This window comes from Rhinolophus hipposideros (assembly GCF_964194185.1).
Source record: "Rhinolophus hipposideros genome assembly, chromosome: 16".
NCBI classification, from domain to species: Eukaryota; Metazoa; Chordata; class Mammalia; order Chiroptera; family Rhinolophidae; genus Rhinolophus; species Rhinolophus hipposideros.
The window spans coordinates 28387150-28409803 of NC_138062.1; the positions used below are offsets into that span (position 1 = coordinate 28387150).

General features: G+C 37.1%; 1 protein-coding gene across 5 annotated transcripts in view; it reads left to right on the plus strand.

Annotated features, from left to right (window-relative positions):
• Nucleotides 1-22654, plus strand: part of RAPGEF2 (Rap guanine nucleotide exchange factor 2) — a 213678-nt gene that overhangs the window by 46353 nt on the left and 144671 nt on the right. For all 5 annotated transcript variants that reach the window (XM_081077835.1, XM_081077838.1, XM_081077840.1 and 2 more), the window contains exon 2: nucleotides 17578-17648. In XM_081077835.1, the coding sequence (XP_080933961.1) occupies nucleotides 17578-17648 (71 nt within the window). The remainder of the gene's footprint in view (nucleotides 1-17577; nucleotides 17649-22654) is intronic.

A 22654-nucleotide genomic window follows, 5' to 3' on the forward strand; every position in this document is an offset into this window, starting at 1 on the left:
AAGGTCTACTTCAAAGCTGACTGCATTGCGGCCCACACAGCTTAGACTAGAGTCAGATGTATAACCTTCATATGCTATGTAATTTATCTTTTTCTATATGTAAAAAGCTATATGGACGAACATCTGGTGCTTTGTGCTTTAAAGTAATGACTCCAAAAAAAGTGGACTTGATTTAAATGAATTTGTAATGCATTCTCTGTCTGTGTAACCCTGTAAATCATCATCCTTTTCTCTTTTGCAATGAAAGTTTTTGAACACAAAGCACGAATTCATATTTAAATGGTGTTTACTTATCCATGTTGAGTATTAAAAGGTAAAAATCCTGCAACAGTTTCTTCTATCATTTGCTGTATGCCACATTTATAGTCCTCTGCTAATTCCTTGGGTTCACATATTTGGAACCAATTAGAAAGTAAAGTTCTTTAAAGTTTTAGGTTTTGAATACATAATTGCTTTTGATCAAAAGATAAGTAATCACATTGGGGAAAAAAGAATAGCAACTTGAAAGGGCATTCTTTCATGTGTGTAGTTAAAACCTGGATATAATCATAAAAAAGTGGATTACTGGGGTGGCCAGTTAGCTCAGTTGGTTAGAGCGTGGTGCTGATAACACCAAGGTTGCTGGTTTGATCCCTGCATGGGCCACTGTGAGCTGCGCCCTCCTTATAAAAAAAAAAAAAAGTGGATTGCTGCGTAGCATTCTAAATATTTTGAGATAGATGTGTTCATTTGTTTTCAGGAATTGATTACTCAATATGAATTAAAAATTCTGTTAGTAAAATTGAGTTTTGTAATGAATTTCTTCTGTGATATTATGTTCAGAAAGCAGGTCATTAGAAGGAATCTGAACTGTATTTGGAGGTAGTTTTAAAATAGTTAAATTATATTTTCAGGAGTTTGCATCATATGTAATTTGTAGTTCACCCATAGTTTTTCTTTCTGTGAAAGTATTCTTTGAATTAAATAATTTAGATTGTGATGGCAATTGTGATAGTTTGTTGATCATAGCCATACATAGTTGCTTATCTTCATACATATTAAATTTGATCCCTGGTGTGTGGTCAGGTTTGATGAATAAATCAAGAATGGTGATACCTTTCAGGAATCTAATGATTGCTTAATCGGGGCAGTTAAGACTTGTTTTCTGAAAGCTATAGTAATTTAGATTATCTCCCAGATATGTTCTAAACTTTATAATCTTTTAAAGCATGCATTATAAAATTCTGGAGAGAAAAATCATCAGACCACAGCCAGCAAACAACAGTAAACCTTCCATACTGCTCATTTATATGCTATGTTTAACAAATTTTCAAGTGTTTATTAAAAATCGGGGAGGGGCGGCCAGATGTCTCAGTTGGTTGGAGCGTGAGCTCTCAACAAGGTTGCTGGTTCAATTCCCACATGGGATGGTGGGCTGCGCCCCCTGCAACTAAGATTGAAAATGGCTATTGGACTTGGAGCTGAGCTGCACCCTCCACAACTAGATTGAAGGACAACGACTTGGAGCTGATGGGCCTGGAGAAACACACTGTTCTCCAATATTCCCCAGTAAAACTAAAACAAACAAACAGACAAAAAAAAAATCGGGGAATCTTTATGTACATTGAAAAAAATTCATTTATAATTGTCATTAGAAAATAACTTTCAACCTGCAGGGAAGCATACTCTTAAATCTTCGCACTAAATATTCAGGTTTATTGTATACATTTATGACCTGTGTTAGAGAATTTACCTGTTCCACCCGCATCTGCCTTCCACCTATCAAAACAGCACCGAAGGGTTTTGCTGACATTACTCATTTAATCCTCACAACAATCTTATGGGCTGAGCGTTAGTTTTCTCACCTTTTGGCAAATGGAACTGATTCTCAGGTTAAGTAACTTTGTCCACAGTTAGAAATACACATGTGGCAGAGCTGTGGATTTTAACTCAGCGTGGCGGCAGAGCTCAGTCTCTTACCCACTGTGCTACCTGCAGGCTATGTTAAAATACACACTTCAAAACAAAAAAAATACACACTTCAGTAGTCTCTTCTGTTTTTCCTTGAATTATTATTTTCCCTTAAGATTACTCACGGAGGGAAGAAATAGGTGAAATGTCAGAGTGTAGGCAGTGGACTTATAACTATAATCTTTTTTTACCTGCTATCTTCTGACACCAAAACACCCAAATACCTCTTCAAATTACTAGATATTTGTCCTTACTAGAAGATGGGAGTGCTTGAAGTACAGTAAGTCCTCACTTAATGTCGTTGATAGGTTCTTAGAACTGTGGCAAAATGACGTATACTGAAACCGGTTTTACCATAGGCTAACTGACGTAAATAAGAGTTAAGCTCCTGTGGTAACCTGTCAATGTTATAACGAAACCACATTGAACAAAACGTTATTCAAGGACCTGCTGTAAATGGTATTTATAGTGAAAATGTGTTTTTCCTACTCAGATAATTTTGTGTATTATCATTGTACCTATTTTACAGATTTATAAAATTGTGGTGGGAATTTTTTCCCAAAAGGCCCCAAATAACATTCTGTTAATCCTTCATATAATGCGAATTAATCATGGAGACATTATCTTTTTGTGAGGTGTAAACATTTGCATGTTGAATAAGCACTCTCTCTCGATGGTGAATTAGCTGTGGTTACTTTATTTGGGGGGAGTAAAATTTGTTGTTTATATTGATAGAATGAAGCAAAGAAGAACGGTTGTGGAAATTCAGTGAAAATGCTGTGGAGTGTTCAAAATATAAGTCCATATATGTTGTTCGTTTGTTTCCAGATTTTTTTATTAAAAAAAATTGTTTTCCAGCTTTATGGAGGCACAATGGATGTATACAATCGTAAGATTTAAAATGTACACTGTGGTGATCTGATATACATGTACATTTTGGAAGGATCCCCCTTTGAGTTCATTAACACATCCATCCCTCACTTATCTCTTTTTGTCGTTGTTTAAAACATTTAAGTTCTTCTTTCTTAACACATTTCAAGTATGCAACAAACTGGTATCAAGTATAGTCACCTTGTTACACTCGTATATTAGATGCTGAGACCTTATGTGTCTTGCACGGTCTTACACGGTAACTGAAAATAACTGAAAGTTCTCCCTGTCCCACCGCTACAGCCCTCAGCCCCTAGCAATCACTTTTCTGCTCTCTGTTTCTATGTTTGAGGTTTTTGGTTTTTTTTTAAATGAGATTCCACATACAAGTGATATCACACCATGCAGTATTTATCTATCTCTTCTGGCTCATTTCGCTTAGCATAATGCCTTCCAGGTTTATCATATTGTTACAAGTGACAAGATTTCCTTCATTTTAAAGGCTGAATATTCCATCATATAAATATACCACATTTTCTTGATCCATTCAGCAATCCATGGACACTTAGGTTGTTTCCATACCTTAGTTGTTGCAAATAATGTTGCCTATGTCCATATTTCTTTCTACATTGCAGAAAAGCATTTGGTCTCACATGCAAAAATAAAGGATTGATTAAAAAATGATGTTCACGTTTCTTAAAAGGCATAAGTTAACTCAATCCAGTGGAACTGTCTAAGGCAACCCAAGAAAATTTGGCATTAAAAGTAATCTACTTAAATAGTTTGGTGGGCATAAAAATGGGAAGTACCTTTTTCAGTGCATTGGAAAAATATTCTATTTATGGACTCCACACATTTTAATTGAGGGCATACTAGAGGCTAGATGCTGTATAGTTTTAAAAGCAGCCAAGGATAAATATACTGAAAAGTCAAAGAGGATCAGAAAAACAAGTAGACATATCACAATGGTGGACATCACGCCACGTATCCAGATAATTGTGAAGAAACGCTAGTGCACAGATAAGATGACCCAAGGCAGACTCTTAGGCTCTGAATATTGCCAGCTGCTTTTAGTATGATTTATATTACATTGGTTTGTATCTAGATATATAGTAATTTATAAATCACTTTTTAAGTGATAGGTTCTGATTGGACTTATTTTGCACTTCTAAATTGCTGCTAATGAGCATGCACTTAATTTTAGCTTTCTGGACTATAATAGGTAGTTGTTATTTTTTATAAATAAGTTACCCTTCATATAACATAGGTAGTACCATATAGTAAAGTGGTTTACATGTCTTAAAATGAGGTTTGAAACCAGTATTTTTGTTTGATAGTTCGTATTACTAAGCTGTTGAGACATGACATCTTTACAAAAACAATAACTAGAGCCCAATATCAAAACAGTGAACTGAGTGAAAGATCATAAAAACACAGGTGTCCATTGTATTTTGTGACTTAGTTTAATCCAGTTTGCTATTTTTGTGTTAATCTTAAGGAAACAAAGCTCCAAGGTTCTGAAATATTGCAAGCACACAAACAACAACAACAACAAAAAACTTAAATATACTCTGATGAAAGTCTTTAATATTATGTACTCCTGCTGAAAATCTTTTATATTGAAATATATAGTCTGCCAACTTAAAAAAAAATCTAACACAAAGAGTCTTTTATGTTTCTTAAAGGAATTTTTTTTCCCGGGGAGGGAAGAGGGGAAAAGGTCTATGGAATGAGTTTATTTAATATGACATCAGTTGAATGAAGCCAGCTGCCAGTAATTATATTGGATATTTGATTTCCAGCTGTTTTGTTGAACTGTTATTGGCTTTCAGGGTATTTGGATATTAATTAAATGATGACTTATTATAAAGGAGTCTTGTTTAAAGTAATGTTGCCTCAAATAAGACATTTAAAATGGGCCACTTGGTACAAAATTTTAATTCTTTCTAGGGCAATTGTTATTTTAAAATCAGTACATTTTTAACTTAGAGGAAAACATGCAGTTCAGATATGTTTCGGCAATGTTTTCTCTATGTTACATTTGTACACACGAATAAATTAAATATACCCTTTCTTTGACTAAAGGTTTTCGAAGTCAAGTTATTATTAGTGAAGAATTCGTAGCAGATTGAGTACAGAAGCAGGTATTTTTATTTTACCACATTGGACATTGAACAGATTGTGTACACAATGGATATTGTGGAAGATTTGAAAAAAAAATCACAGAGGATAAAATAAATTTTTAAAAAAGAGGATTGAAGGAAGAAAAATAAGAAATTAGAAAGTAGGAACTAGCCAAATGTAGATTAGTGCTCTAATGATGTAAGGAAAAGAGCAGAGGCACAAATGAAAATCAAACAAGCTGTTTGGAGCTCTGGCAAGGAGGCTGGGTGTAGGTGGAGGAGGAGGGCTGCTCGGTGAGAGGGGCAAGTGCTTCTAGAGGAAAGATGTGCTTATTTTGCAGATACTAAATACTGACGGGACACGCACTTTCACTTAACTCGGCACTGGGATCTCAGCACCATCCCTCGCTTAACCTCTCTGGGCCTCAGGACCAGTCAGATGACATAGAGCTACTTGCTTTAGAGCCCTCTGCCACTCAAATCCACAAGTTCAGCAATTCTAGACATTTCCTATGATCAAGGGGGATAAAACGAAGTACAAAATGTGGTCCTCTCACGGAGCACATGGTCTGTATTGAGTCTTGCCTTTATCGACTTGTTCCCACAGATGTTTCACACATACATTAAAAATACCAACAATGAAAACAAACATATAATAAGTTCCTTATGAGTGATGCACTAATACGTGTTTAGGAGGTTAGGGAAGGGAAAGCATGGTAGAGTGGTCTGAAAAGACATTTCAGAGGGTGTGAGTTGAGATGCCCTTCAGGATGGATTGTGCGAGGCAGGAGGAAGCAGCTGGGAGCAGGCTGGGGGGGTACCTGGGGCAGGATGGAGAGAGCCTTGAAGGCTTGTGTGATGCACTTGAAATTTGGTGATTGATGGAAGTTTTTCACGTGCAGAGGGGGACAGCCTGAATAACTGTTTGGGGTCCCTGATTTTGTTTATGTTGTTTATGCATGACAGGATAGGAGAAAACCCTGAAACTGTCCAGGCCACTGAAAACAGAATGAGCACAAGAGTATGACAGGAGACTGAACAGGATTTTTTAAAAAATGAATTAAATGTGTGAGAAAGCGACGAGACCTGCTCTAAGCAGCTACAAGTTGAAGATAAGTCACAGGGTTTTTGTTTTTTTTTTTCTCACTGGAATAGCTGGGGAACCCATACCAGCAGCAGGAGAGAAATTGAAAGGTATACTTAGTCTTTGGGGGGAAATTTAGTGTGAATATTAGTTACTGTTTTAAGCGATGCTCTAGCAGCTTCAAATGGTAATTAAAGAGCTGGTGATTGATTGAGGGAGTTTGTAAGAAAAGTCAGGGTCTAGGTATCACTTGTAAGGACAGGCTGAGAGTAGGTGTTATTTCTTAGTGAAAGGGTCCTTACAAAGAAGCGTTCAAAGTGCAGCCTGGGGCTTCTCCCCTTGGAGAGACCTGGTGTAGCCTGCAGAGCCCTCAGAAGGGGCCTGAGGCCCCAGGGGAGGGACTGGCCAGCACTGGCCAGCTTTCTGGACATTTCATACTCTCCTTCCCTTATATTATTTTTTTTGCTTATCCCTATCTAACATTTTTTTTATACTTATTCAATCTCTCTGTTCCACTAGATGCATCATCCACTAGACTCTAATATCCAAAGGACAGGGATTTTTGTCTATTTTGTCCACTAGTGTGTCCTTAGTGTCAAGAATTAGTGCTTGGCACAGGGGAAGAGGCAATATTAATTTGTTTTAAAAAGATCCTCAGTGATTTTAGAGAAGGGGATTTCAGTAAATTTAAGGACAAAGATCAGATTCCAAAAGGTTGTACAATAACTGGATAGTTCAGAAAATGGACGAAAGGTGTGCACTTCTCTTTCCAAAATCTTGGCCAAGAAATAGAGCTGTTGCGATAGAGGATTTAGGAAGGAAGGGTCAGATGAACATTTTCCGAGGCAGGAAACTTGTTCAGTTCTAAGAAGAGAATTGAAAGTGATACAGAGAACACAATGTTAATAGTTTAAAAATCTGGGTGTGTGCTATTATTTCATGTGTAATTCTGTGTGCTTTGAATGACTTGCTAATTTCAGAAAAGATATGCAAAAAGGTGACAAAAAAGAAAAGGTACTCGTTCTGTTTTTTTCTGTTTTTTTTTTTTTTTTTTAAATTTGTAAACATCTTATCTTTGCTCAGGGTAATAAAACTCAAGGTAAAATCAACATGAATGCTGTGTTTTTTTTAATGGGGGAGGGGTGGAGGTGAGGAGTTTACTGGTCCACTAGGCTTTCTTCTGCATTTCAGACTTTTGCACTGAGTTTTCTACTCACAGGTTAATTGGTTCCTCTGGGCAATACCTGTATTATATTTGGTTGAATCCTCAGTGGCATGATGAAGCAAGGGTTTGTAAAAGTTGCATGTAGAACATTTCAGTGGCATCTAATATTTACTTTCATTAAATAAAAGCCTTGGTTCCAGAAGAATAGGAGGTTTAACAGGTAGTATTCGTCTGCCATATATTTGAGGGTTAAATGACACTCAGGCACAAGTAGTGTTGATGTAGTAGTAGATTTAGTTCCATAATTACCTATTGTTTCATTTTGACTTACTAACATTTTTCTACTAAAATTGAGGATGAGCTACAATGAAGTGAAGTTTAAAATGAGGCAGGGCTTATGTATATATCAAAGTATTATCCTTAAAATTTCTCACGTTTCCAAGTAATCCAGTTTTTATAAAAACTCTAGTACTGTTGCTCAAAGCACATTTTTACACTTTATTGTGTGAAAAATAATTATTTTGGTGTTATCAGAGTTGCTTAGTGAATATCGCGAGCAAGTTACCTCTTCATATAACTATATGTTATTTTTGAACCTCCTGGAGCTTAAATAACCAACTTGTTCACTAGGTTCAGTTCTAGTTCTGGGTGAAGGTTGGATGTCTGCAAAAGCCAAACCTCCCAGAATTACTACCGATGATAACATTCAAACGAATGTACTTTCGGATATTCTTACAGCACACAGAGCTCATGTGTGCATTCATGTGATGTGGGAACATGACTCTGAATAACGGTGAGCTGTCTGTGAATGCAGAGGAAGCGATATGTCCACTGCCTTCCCTTTTCCTTCCTCCTTTTTTTTCCCCCAGTTCACTGCAGAGATGGCTTTTGGTGTTGACAGCAGACTGTCTGCAAGGCGGCAGAAGGCCAGGCCCCACACATGTTCAGTGTAGCCAGTGGTTCTGCTAAGCTGGGTTTCATCCCCACAAGCATACCGTTTATTTGTACTTATTGTCAGAAGCCACTGCTGTATGTTTGAGTTGTAATACATTTAAATAACTCGATAAAAACACACCTTGGAAATGACAGCCCTTCTCTCATGGTAAAAAAGACCTGATGCTAAAGGTAGAATCCAATCACCTATCCTTATGCATGGTAGACACTGAGTAACAGTTTGTCATATGAACAAATGAGGTTATAAATACTTATTTCTGCTATAATTAATTTGCTTAAGATGTCGTTTGAGGGTCAGGGGCCTAGGGGAGAAGAATATATGTGATATGAGACAGAAGTTCTGATATAATCTGGCAGTGGTGGGGGAATGGCAGGAAGCATGTGTTGAATTTGGGAGTTAGAAGCCTTGTCCTCGAACACCCGTGACTTATCATTGAATTTCTGTCTTGTGAGGAGGTTTTCTCTCTTATCACAGACTAAGTTTCTTTGAGGACATGAGTCGTGTTGTATCAACATCCGTATCTCCCAGACAACATCCCAGCGCTGGGCTTTGCGCAGAGCTGGTATTCAGTACCTGGGCTTGACCTGTGAACTGTGCGTGCAGGGCAGGGGTGACCGCTGAGGAGATCCTGCACCCTCCTCCACCCAGCCTCTGCTGAATGAAACTAGGGGCTAAGTACAAGCCTTCGTTTGTATTAGGAAAAACATAGGGTGTATTTATGATTCTTTCAAATCCTGCCATTCTCTGCTTCTTACGCTACCTACGGTTAGAGCATTGCAGCACTGTATTTCACTTTAACACCAGAAATTAGTAAGAAGCAAAACCCAAAAGACTAAACTGCTGTTCCGAATATGTTTCCAGGAGGTCTCTGCTGCCTGGCACCTTTTGGCCAGGGAATAACTGAGGTCTCTTGCACCCTGCAGCACCCTGAGACTTTCATAATTGTCATTAAAAGTTGAGGAACATAACAGTAGCTGGTGCTCAAAAAAAAAAAAAAGTTCCTACTGTGTGCGAAGTTATTCTAAGAACTTTGGAAATCTGAACTTAGACACTATTACTATCTTCATTGTACAGGTGAACAAACAGCTGCAGAGAGGGTGAGTGGCTTGTTCAAGGCCGCAGAGCTAGTAAATGGCAGTCAGATTTTGGACTCCAGCAGTGTGGTTCATACGACTCCTGCTCTAAGCCCAGTGGCCTGGCAAACAGAATACAAGGGAGCGTTGCCTGGCGGGGCTCACACTCATTGTCTCCTGCCCAAAACGTCTTGCCACATGTTCTGCAAATTTTCCATTCTGTTCCAAGGCCCAGACTTCCACAAGAAGTTTCTAATGTTAGAGATTTCTTTAATAAAAAATAATTGAAAAAATCTCTTTTGGGGAGGGTCAAAATATCTAGAATGCTTTTCTCTGGAACGTTTTGAGGATAGAGCTGGAAGTAGAGGTGAAACTTTTGGAAACTTACAACCCCCGCCCCCCGTCCACTGCATTAGCAGGATTGCCTAAGTGGGTATCCCAAGTTTTGGGTTTCATCACGTAAGACCATCGATCAACATTCAGAAAGTATCAACCATCATAACATGGGCAGGTAGAAAATTTCTTCTGATCTGAGATAAAACCGTGAACTACTGTCATCTATCAATATAATTTCAAAGAATGCATTATAAAAGAAAAAAAATGGTTATATTCCCCAAATAAAGGAGAGCTCTTTAAATCGAATACACTAAGCCGATCAAGAGTCTCACCACGCTGCCCTTGTTTTTTCATTTGGCCGTACACTAGTGAACATTTTCCTCTGGATCTATATTCGGAACCCCTTCACTAAGTCTTCTTTGAAATTTGTCCTTTACGTGGAAAAGGAAATTTCACAACTTTCCTTTCCTTCTTCCTATGTGGCTCCTCTAGCTCTAGGATGCAGTAGCTGTGCACAAACCCATCTACCTACCCTTTATAACACTGGCTCTGAAAGTAACCCACGCTGTAAGTCATGCACACGTATCTTAGGAAGTGGCGGTGGGAATCATCTTCCCACTATTCCTCCTCGTCTCCCTTCCTGGTTGTGGAGGCTTCTCTGCGGCAGCTGGCTTCATAGGATGATCACGGTCGCGACATCAAGGGCCCTTTGCAGCCTTCTGATTTCTGGGGAGTCTTGGTAATGATGCTCCGAGGGCTTTGGGGTGTGTGTGTGTGTGTGTGTGTGTGTGTGTGTGTGTGAGAGAGAGAGAGAGAGAGAGAGAGAGAGAGAGAGAGACAGAGACAGAGACAGAGACAGAGAAAGAGAGAGATCAGACTATTGCTGTTACGAAGGGCAAAGGTCTTTATTTACGAATGTAATAGAGTCCCGCATATATTAGGTTGGTGCAAAAGTAATTGCGGTTTTTGCAATTATTTTCAGCCTTTTAAACCGCAGTTACTTTTGCACCAACCTAATAAATCTAATGTGTACATGCACAGATTTAAGCTGTCAAGCACACATGGTGCATCCTGTACACTTGGGGGAGGAAAAACAGTTATAGAAGGGTAAATAAAGATGTTTGATTTTATATATAAAGTCCCTAATTCTCCACAATCTAATGCACTTCTTCTTCTTTTTTTTTTTTACAACTGCCTCTCCCTTCCCCAAGTGTTTATCTGGTTGGGTGACTCAACTTCCTTCCTTGTCTTCCACCCCACCTTTTATGGACAGATGAGCAGTACCTAAAGTTTCTTTAGCATTCAGTTCATTTCTCACTAACAAAGTTGGAAGGCTTTAATTACATATGTAGAATAGTCTCTTTTGCTCCTCCTGTCCTCTGGAGAAATAGAAAAGTTTGAGAATGATACTTTTAGTGGTTGACTCCTCAGTAAAGCATTCAAGATGGGAAAAACAGATGTCACATTATTTTTGTCTTTTGTCCTAGAAAAATGGCACTAACGAAGTGTTCTATATTTAAAACCTACTTCTATTCAGAAGCGCTTCCTTTCTACTAAGAGGCAGTAAAGAACCTGTGTCCTCAGCGACCTGTTCTGCTTTGCTTTTATTCTGTGAGGACTGTCTAAACTCTACCACTGTGGGAATATTGACATTTGTACAGTGAATGGTTCTAAGTAAGTACTGTTAATTGAGCCTCTGGAATTAGGTCGGTATTTGAAACTTGAGGCATCCTGAGGGTGATTTTTGTAGATTCCGGGGCCCCTTATTACAGACATTTAGTTCAGTTGAGTGGTGTGTTGCAGCTCCCCTCTGCTCACCCCAACTGAGCAAGGTTCCTACGGCGTTTCAGCAGAGCCAGACTGGCTATGGGAAATGAGTTGAACACCAAGTCAAATATTTTAACCATTGTTAAAGGAGAATTGGGGAGAGGGACTTTGCTTGATATATGTATTTTTTGTTGAAATGGAAGATAGTCAAAGAATCATTTTATTAGAGTGGTGTGTGTGTGTGTGTGTCCGTCTGTGTGTGTGTGTCCCATGCACATGCACACATTTAGTCACGTGTTTAAGTGTTAACTTAGAATGTAGTCATTTACTGACCGCTAGCTTAATCTTGGAGAGCAAAAACAAGGCTAGTGTTAAATTTACTGCAAATAGTTTTCTAGTGTGTTAATCTGTACATGTGAAATTAAAATTTGACTACAGATTTTCCAATCTGAGAGATTACAATAAGTTAATTACTTTAAAACGAAGACATGTTTTGATAAGTTTGTGCTGCTTGCTGCTACGCGATGTGAATTCTGGGAAGCCATCCGTAGGCTTGGCGATAGTGCATTGTTCTGAAGGGGAAATACTTATACTGACTCTGGAAAACAGGAATTATGGATTGATTTAGGCGCTTGATGTTTTTCTTATTTGTGTACAAGATGAGTTTTTAGTCACAACTGAGTAGTTGGTTCTTCCAATGAGAAATTTTAATCTTCACCAATGAAGCTTCCTTTCTTAGATGGTTGTTTTCCCCAGGATATGGCAGTGAACACTGTGCATAGGGCAGAAGATGTATTCTCAGTTGCTGAACACAGCACTGCTCATTCAGGAATCATAAAAACTACCTTGTGATGTCTTTGTTGCTGTATCATTTAACTCTTGTATTTTCTTCAATAAGAGATGAAGTCTGAGAATGAGGATAGAATGTGACACTTCATCTGTCCTTTAGAATTATGTACTTTTCTAGTTTCATCAGCTCATCTCCCCTGAAACATGACAGCTCTCGATGCACTCTGACTCCAACTTGAAGTAAAAGAGGCATGGGCCAAGTGTGTGCTCTTGTAATTTTCATGTCCACTTGTGATTTTCATAGTTAATTCAAGAGATAATTACTTTGTAATTACTTTTGTCTCAAGTTTAGGAACTGTTCAGAACTTTTTAAAAAAAATAAATATGTAAAGAATGCCTTTTTCAGTGGAAACACCCAAGGAAATTTTAGACAAACAGCATAGCTGGAATCTCTACCTTTTACTTCTGGAATGCCTTATCCATGTGTCTTATAGAGATGCAATGCTTAGGAACCCGAGGCTGAAGAAATATATCCAGGCTGTGTCATAGATGACGAGTAATATAATCATCAGGATTTCCTGGGTTTGACGTGTGAATTTGAATGAAATCACAACTTTGGAGGCTTGTTTTCTTTTTGGTGTAAATTAGTAAGCTCAGAAACAGCCTTCATAATTAGGGTTGAGATCACATATTTAAGAATTTTACTGAAAATCATATACTGCACCATGGATGTTTTATATTTTCCTGAAGTATGCGATGATGTAATTCTCTGGGGCATGAGGGACCAGGATGACACAAAACATCTCAGCAGTGTAGTGATTTCACCTTTTTGTTTTAAATGCTCTGGTGCTTTACAAAGACATGTGGAGTGTGGAGGCTGGTTTACAGTAAGATTTTTCCCTACTGGGAATGATAGAAAGTCAGCTATTTTAATAGGAGTGCTGATGGACTTGTTTCCCCTCTCATTAGGGGCATGAGAAGAAAGGACTCATTTATATTCCCTGAGATGATCTTAAGGAATACTTGTAAAGATTCAAATCTCTTAAGTGTGTGTAATGGAATCCAACCACTGAGTTTTCTAGTCCCAGGAAAGGACTGTTGGTCTGGTCTGCCACCTTGTGGTCACTTACAGAATTGTCTCAGTCTCTAAAGGTAAGAGTTTCCCACAGCTCTGAACAACCAAGATTGAAAACACATTTCCTCCCTTCTTTCACTGTTATTCTCAGGAGCATTCCCTTTAACGTTGTGCATACCACCAGCCCTGCAGGAATGTTCCCATCTCTCGTTCTTTGCTTTCAGTACATCCACAGTCTGTTGCTAGACGGCAAAGATCAGAAAGGGGTGCAAAAGAAAAGAGTGACTTTCTTTGTTCAAGGTGTTTATTCTCTGACGGGATAAATTGTCAGCTCTTGAAGGTCAAGTGACCGCACAGAGCACATATGAAGGGCCAAATGTGAGTGGTCCAGGTGGGAAGAACTTCAGTGGCTTAGAAAGGAAGCTTTCACTACCAGTGGGAATTTGGAGGAGTATCTTTCTCCTGTGAGAGGAAGGGAAGTGTGTTCTGAGGGACTCCGTGTTAGCCTGGGTCCAAAGATTGCCAGTCATTTGTCTGAAAAGTGGGCAAGAGATTGCTGGTGTTTGGGCTTTATTTGGAAGCCAGCCCGAGAGCTTTGGGAGCAGGTGGTTTGATGTGATATGCTTGAAATGGTGCCCTGGAGGCAGTAGGCACACTCTGCCCACCAAGCCGGATATGAAAATCAGGATTTATAAAGAAGACAATATAGGGGCCCTTTCTATGTCCTATATAAATAATTCATTAACTTTCTTTTTTTTTTGGATAGAGATACTCACATATGAAAAGGAATATGTAAACATTCTGAAGTACATGAATTTCAGGAATATTTTTAATTTTATATTCTTGGCGTTCCTGGGTGCTTGTATTCAGATCTCATATGTAATAAGATCAGCTACCATCTATGTGTGCCTTGTGTTGCTGTGAAACGACATATCTTTTTAGCCACGCAGCCTAGGCAAGTGTATTATTCACCTTGATTTGCAAATATATCTCTGTAACACAGCCAGGATCACACGTCTCAGCAGTGATGGGGGGTGAGGATGTGAGCTCTGCTGCATTGGACACCAAAGCCCACATTCTTTCCATTATCCTTTTGAGGATAGTTGTTTTATGTGTCTTGGTGTGGAAAAAAATTGGATCTCCCAAATAAAACTTGTAAGTTTCACCACCATGTCTGTAGACACAGTGAAACATGCAGATTTCCCACCTTTGTGCCTCATTTTGTTGTAGGTGTGCATTTGCGCCGTGGCTACTCTAGCTTTTAATCTCCTTGTTAGTAACGTTGGAGACATCACTCTCTTAATTGCTTGCTAGTGATCTTTGGCCAAGAAACATAAATTGTTTTTTCGTCTTTGCAGAGGAGCCTAAGTTGGCCTCAGCACAGTTCCTCTCCTCAGACTGCTGTTACTTAAGGCAATCCTTTCTCTTCCTCTTTGTGTGTAAATCTATACGCATTTACCCCTTAGGGCTCCACAGACATGCTCTAACCATTGTAGCACATTCATGGCCTTACTGTCTTTGATGATTGAAATACAATCTTTTTAAAGAAATTGACTTTACTCTTTTTTAAAAAAACATTTCTCTTGTAACTGGAACTTTGTGCACTTTGACCACCTTACTTCTGATGATAATTTAAATACATAGCTTCATATACAAAACAAAACTCATTTGAAAGGAAAATGGTGTGTGTGTGTGTGTATTCTCTCTCTCTCTCACAGTCCAGTGCAAAAGACTCTTGTTTACAAAGAGTCTACAGAGGAAGGGAGAGGGTCATACACCAAGACTAGTTGTGGGAAAGGAGGCCGAGGATACTTACCTCCCCTCAGTTCTCCAAAGATCACATTAAAATATACTGTGTGTTGTTAGCGAATCCCTGGCGCTGTTAACAAGTGAAATTAAAAGCTAGTTTTAAATGAATTATAAGTTTGCTATGAGGCCGATTACATTCTGAATGAGTCTCTGAGGAGACATTAGAGAAAGAGCCCAAAATGCAGAGAACTTTCCCTTTGACTTCTTTCCAATTTTACATGTGTTGCATTTACAGACTCTGAGCAAGAGGGTTTGGCTAGGCTGTGTCAGTCACTCTCCTAAATAACATAGAGGACGTTTTTGGATTTTCATACATGGTTTACATTTGGGACAAAAAGACAAGTCTTTTTCATGGAAAACTGCATTCCAGTTGGCCTGTCCATATCTTTGTCCACTGGGCTACCGGTGATTTTATAACTTTAATCTGCTTTCAGATAGCATCTATTTTTGAAAAGAGGATGTCCTTCCTAGGGTGAAAGGAAAGGCTTATTGTTGTCAAAAAATGCTTCCTGGTTAGAGCAATGGGTTCCTGTTTGTATTCAAGACTGCAGAATATTTTTGGGAAAAATAGCTTATATTTTTAAAGGCTCTTTTAAATAGTAATAGCCATGTGTATTTTATTTGTTTTGGGAGGTGCCGTTGGGGAGGTAGAAAGTTCTCAGTTTGCATATCAGTTTCTTGACAGAAGTGGAAATTGGTCTTTCTGTACTATTTAATGGCTGCCAAGTAACACATATTATCTAAAATAGAATGTCAACTTTAGAATTATTCTAAAGGGCATTTTCATAAAAGTGTTAAAGAAAACTTCACATTGATTGGGATATTTTTAGAATTATTCTAAAGGGCATTTTCATAAAAGTGTTAAAAGAAAACTTCAAATTGATTGGGATATTTTTATCCCTAGATGCAAATAGAATATTATGATTGGTGTCTGATTGCTTTCAAAGAAGAGGTTATTAGCTTTAGGAATGCACACAGTTACTTTAGGTGGTGGTGAAGGTTTTTTTTTGTTTTTTTTTTTTGTTTTGTTTTTTCTTTTTACCCCTTCAGCTTGCTTATTTGTACTGAATTTATAGTGTCCAGTCTTAGGTTTCAATCTTTAAATAACTTTTGAAAGACTTGTGGGAAATAGCGAAGAGTACAGATGAATAAAATTAAAGACCATCCATCAGTTTATTTGAAAATTGACCACCAGAGGGAGACACTTTAAATGTTCAATATTGACAAATTTTAAATTCGGACAATTTAGAATTATAAATGAGGTATTCCTCCCCCCCCCACTAACACATCTTAATATTGTTTTAAGGACTACAAATATATTTTAGGTTGAAAACTCTATTAGTATCCTCTTAAAAAGTTTTTTAATTCCTTACCTAGTTAATCTATGATTCATTGTCCCTTACCCATGCCCTCAATATATGGAATTTAATTATACATATAGTTTGAATTGTTCTGAAAGGTATTCCAAAGACTACAGACATTTTTCTTAATTAAAAGAGAAGATTAAGTTGAACCAAAGTAGTATAAGGCTTGTGCACTGAAAAGTACAAAACATGGTTGGAAGAAATTAAAGAAGACCTAAATAATGGGGGAAAAAATCCCATGTCATGGATGGGGAGACTTAATATTGTTAAGATGACAGCACTACCTTAGTTGATACACAGATTGAATGCAATCCTTATTAAAATCACAGCTGGCTTTTTTGCAGTGATTGACAACCTTGATTTTAAAATTCATATGAAATTCAAGGCACTCAAAAGAGTCAAAACAATCTTAAAAAAGTAAAGATCAATTCGTATTCTTGATGTCACAAACTGTAATCCTAGTTATTAACTGGAGGTTTAAAATACCAATTCCTTGATGGCTTGTCATGTAAATGTATAAACAGGATTTTGAATTTTTACTGGTTCTGATCTTTCATTAATAACTTGGAATCTTTTTTCTATGTGTTACAATATGATCTAGAAAAACAAAGCATGTCTCTCTTTATTGCATGTGTCTTTTTAAAAAAAGAAAAAACTTTAAACTTAAATATTTCGATATATAAGAAATGTCATTGTAGTAAGAATTGAAAACAATTGAATTAATGCTCATTTTTAAGGGTAGTCATGAAATAACATGCATTAATTTTATATTGACTAAGAAATAAAATTATTTAATTGAATCATGGTATTGGCAAATATCTACACTTTAAAATATCATACTTTTAAAACTTTACTTTTGTTATTTTGATGTAAAAGGGAGAAAAATAGATGATAAACAGAGAACAACTTATGAGGAATTTATTTTCATATGTTTGAGCCCATTTATTTTACATTTTAATGGTTTTTGTATATATCCTAAAGGCAGTTGTAATGGATGACATTTGTGAATCCAGCTTGTTTCTTAATAATGCTTATTTTTAATGTCTAAGAAAACTTGAACTAATAAAAAAAGAATTTTGTTAGCTGGTTGTTAAGAAAAAAAGAAAACTTGCATTAAAGAAAAGCTATCTTTAATTTGGTCTGTAAATATAGTGACTTATTTTAGAAGTCTCTTTTGTTGACATGTCTAATATTTTCTGTTCCCTTTTTTAAAACAGGATCTGGAAATAGTGTATTCCTATTTACATGGTATGGAAGCCTTATCAAACCTGAGGGAACATCAACTTAGGTAAGTCATTTTAATAATAATAGGATGCTACAATTTTATGTGATCATTTATTATAGTTAAGAAGTAGAATAAAGATAAGTTACTTATGAAAATTCTGCCTCAGCGTGACTGGTTAGCTCAGTTAGTTAGAGCATGGTGCTGATAACACCAAGGATGTCAGTTTGATCCCCGCATGGGCCACTGTGAGCTGTGCCCTTTTTAAAATGAGAGGAGAGGAGGGAAGGGGATGGGAGGGGAATTCTGCCTCATTGAGCCCCTATTCTTGGCTTTATAAGTTTTACAAAATTGAATTAAATTTATGGATATAATAATTTTTTGACATTTCTGCTACAGTGATATCCTCTCCCTGCATAACCCCCCCACCCCCGCCACTTAAAGTAATAAACACCACTTGGGTGAATATACCAAAAGGAGCATTATTTACCATCCTGGCAAATAAAAATCTACTTCTTAGTACTCAGAAACATAAGAAACCAGAGTGTTTTTAACTATTCAAAGAATGATTAGGTCCATTGTTTTATATTTTTGAAGTCTTCATACTATATTTATTGTATTAGATTGACATGCCCCTTTCTAGGAAACATAATTTATACCAGAGCTGTGTTTGTGTGGTTCACTCATACAAAAATCTTATCACTTCTGTTGTACAGTGATACAGTAGTAACCTGATTTATGGTTATCTGACTTCATAATAAAAGATTAAACATGTACTCCACTGCATTTACTTAACTGGAACAGAAAAAAAAGGGCTTTGGCAAGCTAAATTACATACACACACCAACTAGGATGTACTGGAAAGGTTTTCTTTCCGCCAACTCCAGTTAGTTGTGAAACCAGCAGGTTTTAATTATGAAAGGAACACTTTTTCTATATATTTCCCCTTTAATCTTTAAACACTAATTAATTTGTGAGCATGTCAATTTCATATTTAGCTGTTAATTGAAAAAAGTGTCAAGAGGATTGGGTACTTCTAAAATTAAATTTTTAATGAAAATCATTTAAATTAAAGTAGATTGCAGGTTAAGTGTTTAAAAATTCAGTCAAGTTTTATTAGAAAGGGCAAAACCATGGGGAATTGAGAAGATGGCTCAAATTAAAGCAAGAATAATTTTTAAAATGTGTAACTTTGATTTTTATGTTTTTAATAACAGTTATCCTAAGGAAAATATTTAGCATCAATTGGCTATTTAATCAAATGCAGTTAATACTCACATGCAAATTAATATGCAAATACACATTTGTTTTCATTTGTATATGAAACCACACATATGGATAATATTTGGATACATTGATTGTATAATGTATTATGGTATATATAGTTATAAATTTATTTCGGTAATAGGAATTCTATGCAATAGAAAAAGAAAAATTGTATTACTTCTTATGGAAATTTTCAAAATTATTAGAGATAATAACAATGAAGTTACATACACTTATTAACCAACTTTACAAGACCAGTGCTCTAACCCCTGAGCTATAGGGTCCCAGTTATTAACCAACTTTAGAACTATCCATTTCCTCCCATTTCTAAGACAAATTTTGATTAGAAATAACTGATTAATTCAAGGGTATGGTTTAGTCTATTCATACATTAGAAAGTCTGTTTTGGTGACTATACAGTTTTGTTTGTTGGCATGAATTCACAAGGAGGGGCCTTTAAGATGTTTATCTTATTCTTGTGTTAAAGTCATTTATTTCTCATATTTAAGGAAAACATCGGCTGAAACTAACTTAAGTCCATTTTTTAGAACAAGAGCAGAATACCCAAATGAGTAATAAAAAAAGAGGTACATATAAACTTGACGATTTGGATAAACAGCTTTATGATACTGGCATTTCTGGGTAAAATATATCGTATTTAGATAAGTTGTTTTCTTTGACTTTTATAAATAAAAGTTTTACGGTAGGATTAATAGAGAACAGTTAAGATTTCTACATAATACTGTTTTCCAATTTTAGAAAAAGATTGCAGCTCTTAATGAAGATTTTTCAGTCTGTTTATTTGGTAATGGGCAACACTAGTATTCTGCTGTGAGGGAGGGGAGAGACTTTCATCTATTTGAAAGCTTCAGCTTTGTGCATTATTCATTGTGGCCCATTCCTTTGTAAGCAATATATTGATTCTGAGCAGTTAATTGGTTGTGTTGCTGTAAGATCACACACTCTATGTGAAGGTTTTCGGGTCTTTAGTTTTCTAATGTTTACTCCCTTCATCCATATGGATTAGAAGCATCATGTAGTGCAAACGGGAAGAGAATGCTAGAGTTAGGAACGGAGGCCAAAAATTATGAAAAGCAGAGTAACTCTCTGGGGCCATTCAGTGTTGGAAAAGAGAGCCTGCTCAACTATATGTGTATATTCTTCAGCACTGTACGGCTCCTTTTAGATAATCAAAAAACAACTTAAATTGTGGGTAGTATATTCTTTAGGAATTCAGTCAAGATCAATGTGCATTTGATAAAACATTCCCTAACAATGTTTAAGAATAAAAAAAACCCAAATTGTTACTTTTTTCATTCACTTAGAGCATTGTCATATAGAAGATTTTGCCATGATTTTTTAATAGCAGTGGTTAAATTTATTTTTCCAGTAAGCAGTTGTTGTGTGCCTACGACATTGATGTAGGCCGTGCAGATACAGCCTTAAAGTAGACCTAACCGGTGCCATCACGGAGCTTATGTTCCTAGTTGGGCAGACGAGAGTTAGGTAACGAGTTAGTGGTGTTCTGTTCAGATGTGAGTGTGTTGGGCCTGATAAGAATGGGTGCTGCTGGGCTGCTTTGACTTTGTAGTCAAAGGAGGTAACATTTGAGTAGGGCGGCTGTGCCAAGATCTCTGCAGTGTAGATGGGTCCCAGATGCTGTCATGGGAACAGGTTTGGTGAATGAGAAGGCACATGGCATAGTAAGGTAGAGTAAGTAAGTATACTAAATAGTGTAGGACTTCGTATTCAAGGGTAAGGAGTTTGTATTTTCTTCTAAATGTCGTGGAGATTAAGAGCAGAGGTATGAGGAGGTCTGATTTCACGTTTTGCAAAGATCAGTCTGGAAGCTGTGTGGAAAAGGCATGCAAAAGTAGAAGCAGAAGTTTACATGTGTAGTTCTGGTAAGAGATAATACTGGGATAATGGTAGCTCACAGCAGGTTTGCACAGGGGAAAGGGTGAACTCGGTCAGGTTGGGAGGATATATTTTGGAAACAGGTGCTGGCAGAAAGATGGGATGTGAAGAAAAGAGAGGAGTCAAGGATGAGGACTCAAAGGTTCTTGGCCTAAACAATTGGGTACCAGCTGAGAAAACAGATTTGGGGGAAAGAGATTCAAGATCTGTTTTGGACATTTTGAACGTGAAATGGTCATTACATAGCCAGTGGCTACATTGAGCAGGCATTTAGATGAGTCTATATCATGGTAAGAGATTAGGTCTGGGGCATTGCTGTGGAAATCATCAGAGTATGGATTAAAATTAATCACAGACTGGATGAGAGGAGAAGAATGCTGAAGGGCCCCTGGAGATGACAGATAGCCGTTAGAAGTCAGGTAGAGGCATGGAATGGGGGTAGAATCCAAAGGAGACAGAAAAAGTGACTAATACGTTACAAGGAAAACCTGGAGGCGGAGGACAGGAAGCCTAGAGAAAATAATGCTATGAGGAAAAAGGAGTCATCGGTTGCTGCTGAGAAGTGGAATTAAGATAAGGGCAGAAAGGACTTAGATAAACATAGAAGATGCTGATAACTTTTAGAGCCTTTTCTTTGGAGTTCAGGACCAAATGATGGGAGTGAGAAGAGGTTGAGAAAATGGAGATAGAGTATATAGACAACTCTAAAAAGAGAATTTCTGTCATGGGAAAAGCAAAATGTGGATCATAGCTGGAGGAAGATATGGGATTAGGAGAGGTGTCCCCCCCTCAAACAAAGTAGGTGATGCTAAGTAGTTTTTATATATTAAAGGAGAGAAGGAGAATTAGATGGAGGATGACGTAGGAGAAGGAGGTAAGCTTGCAGGAAGGCAGGGTCTTCATGTAGGAGAAGGAATGAAATCCATTGAAGAGGTTAGGGCAAGACCTCTTCTTTCATTCTAACAGGGAATAAGGTCTGTTACTTAATTTAAGACTGGGTATTTTTAGACCCATCACTGGGACTATTACCCATTTCTATAAAGAATAGATGTGATTCAATTTATGGAAGAAAACTATATGTTAATGATGTGTATTCAAGATTTGATACTACCTCTTGGAGTTAAGTGACATTCAGGATGAAAGTTTGGATTAAAGGACTGAGAGAATAATAAGGACCTTTGAAACAGGGCGGTGGTGGCACAAAAAAAAAAACAAGAAAAAAGTGTACCGAAGAGAGTTGTTTTCGAGGGAAAAATCAAGAGCATACAGTGTTTATTAGATTTAGCAAACAGGAAAGATGGGTGTGGATTGATCCCAGTGTTTCATAGACTGGAGACCAAAAGGGAGGGACTCTTGGAATATTCACTTCTGTAGCCAATTTTTTCTATGTCCCAGTTCCTTCATAAGAAGACACAGTCATTCCATTTTCTGTTTTGCATTTCTGTTTCTTTGGGCTTAATATAATTGTATGGTTCTTGAAAATGCTGTTCTTGAAGCAATTTTGAATATTTAGACATTTATTCATGTTCTCCATAATTTACATAATTTCTTCCTCAGGGATGAATCAGCTGAAACAACAATTCTTCAAGGTTGTAAAGCCTCCATTTGGTCATTAGTCATAAAAATACTGAATTAATAAAAGCCTACTTTTTGTCTAAAATTCCATACGGTTAAGTAACATTAATGTTGAGCTGTGAATGACGTTATCACTTTTTAAATTAATAGGTTTTTCTTTCTAAGGTGCCTTCTCATTTTCTGTTTACGTTGGAGAACACTAATTTGTCCCCGTATCACTTACAAAGTTTAAAAAAACACATACAGTTTTGTTGCCTATAAAATAAATGTGGTAAAATTGACAGTTAACAAAATGGTTTTTTTCCCTAGCATCT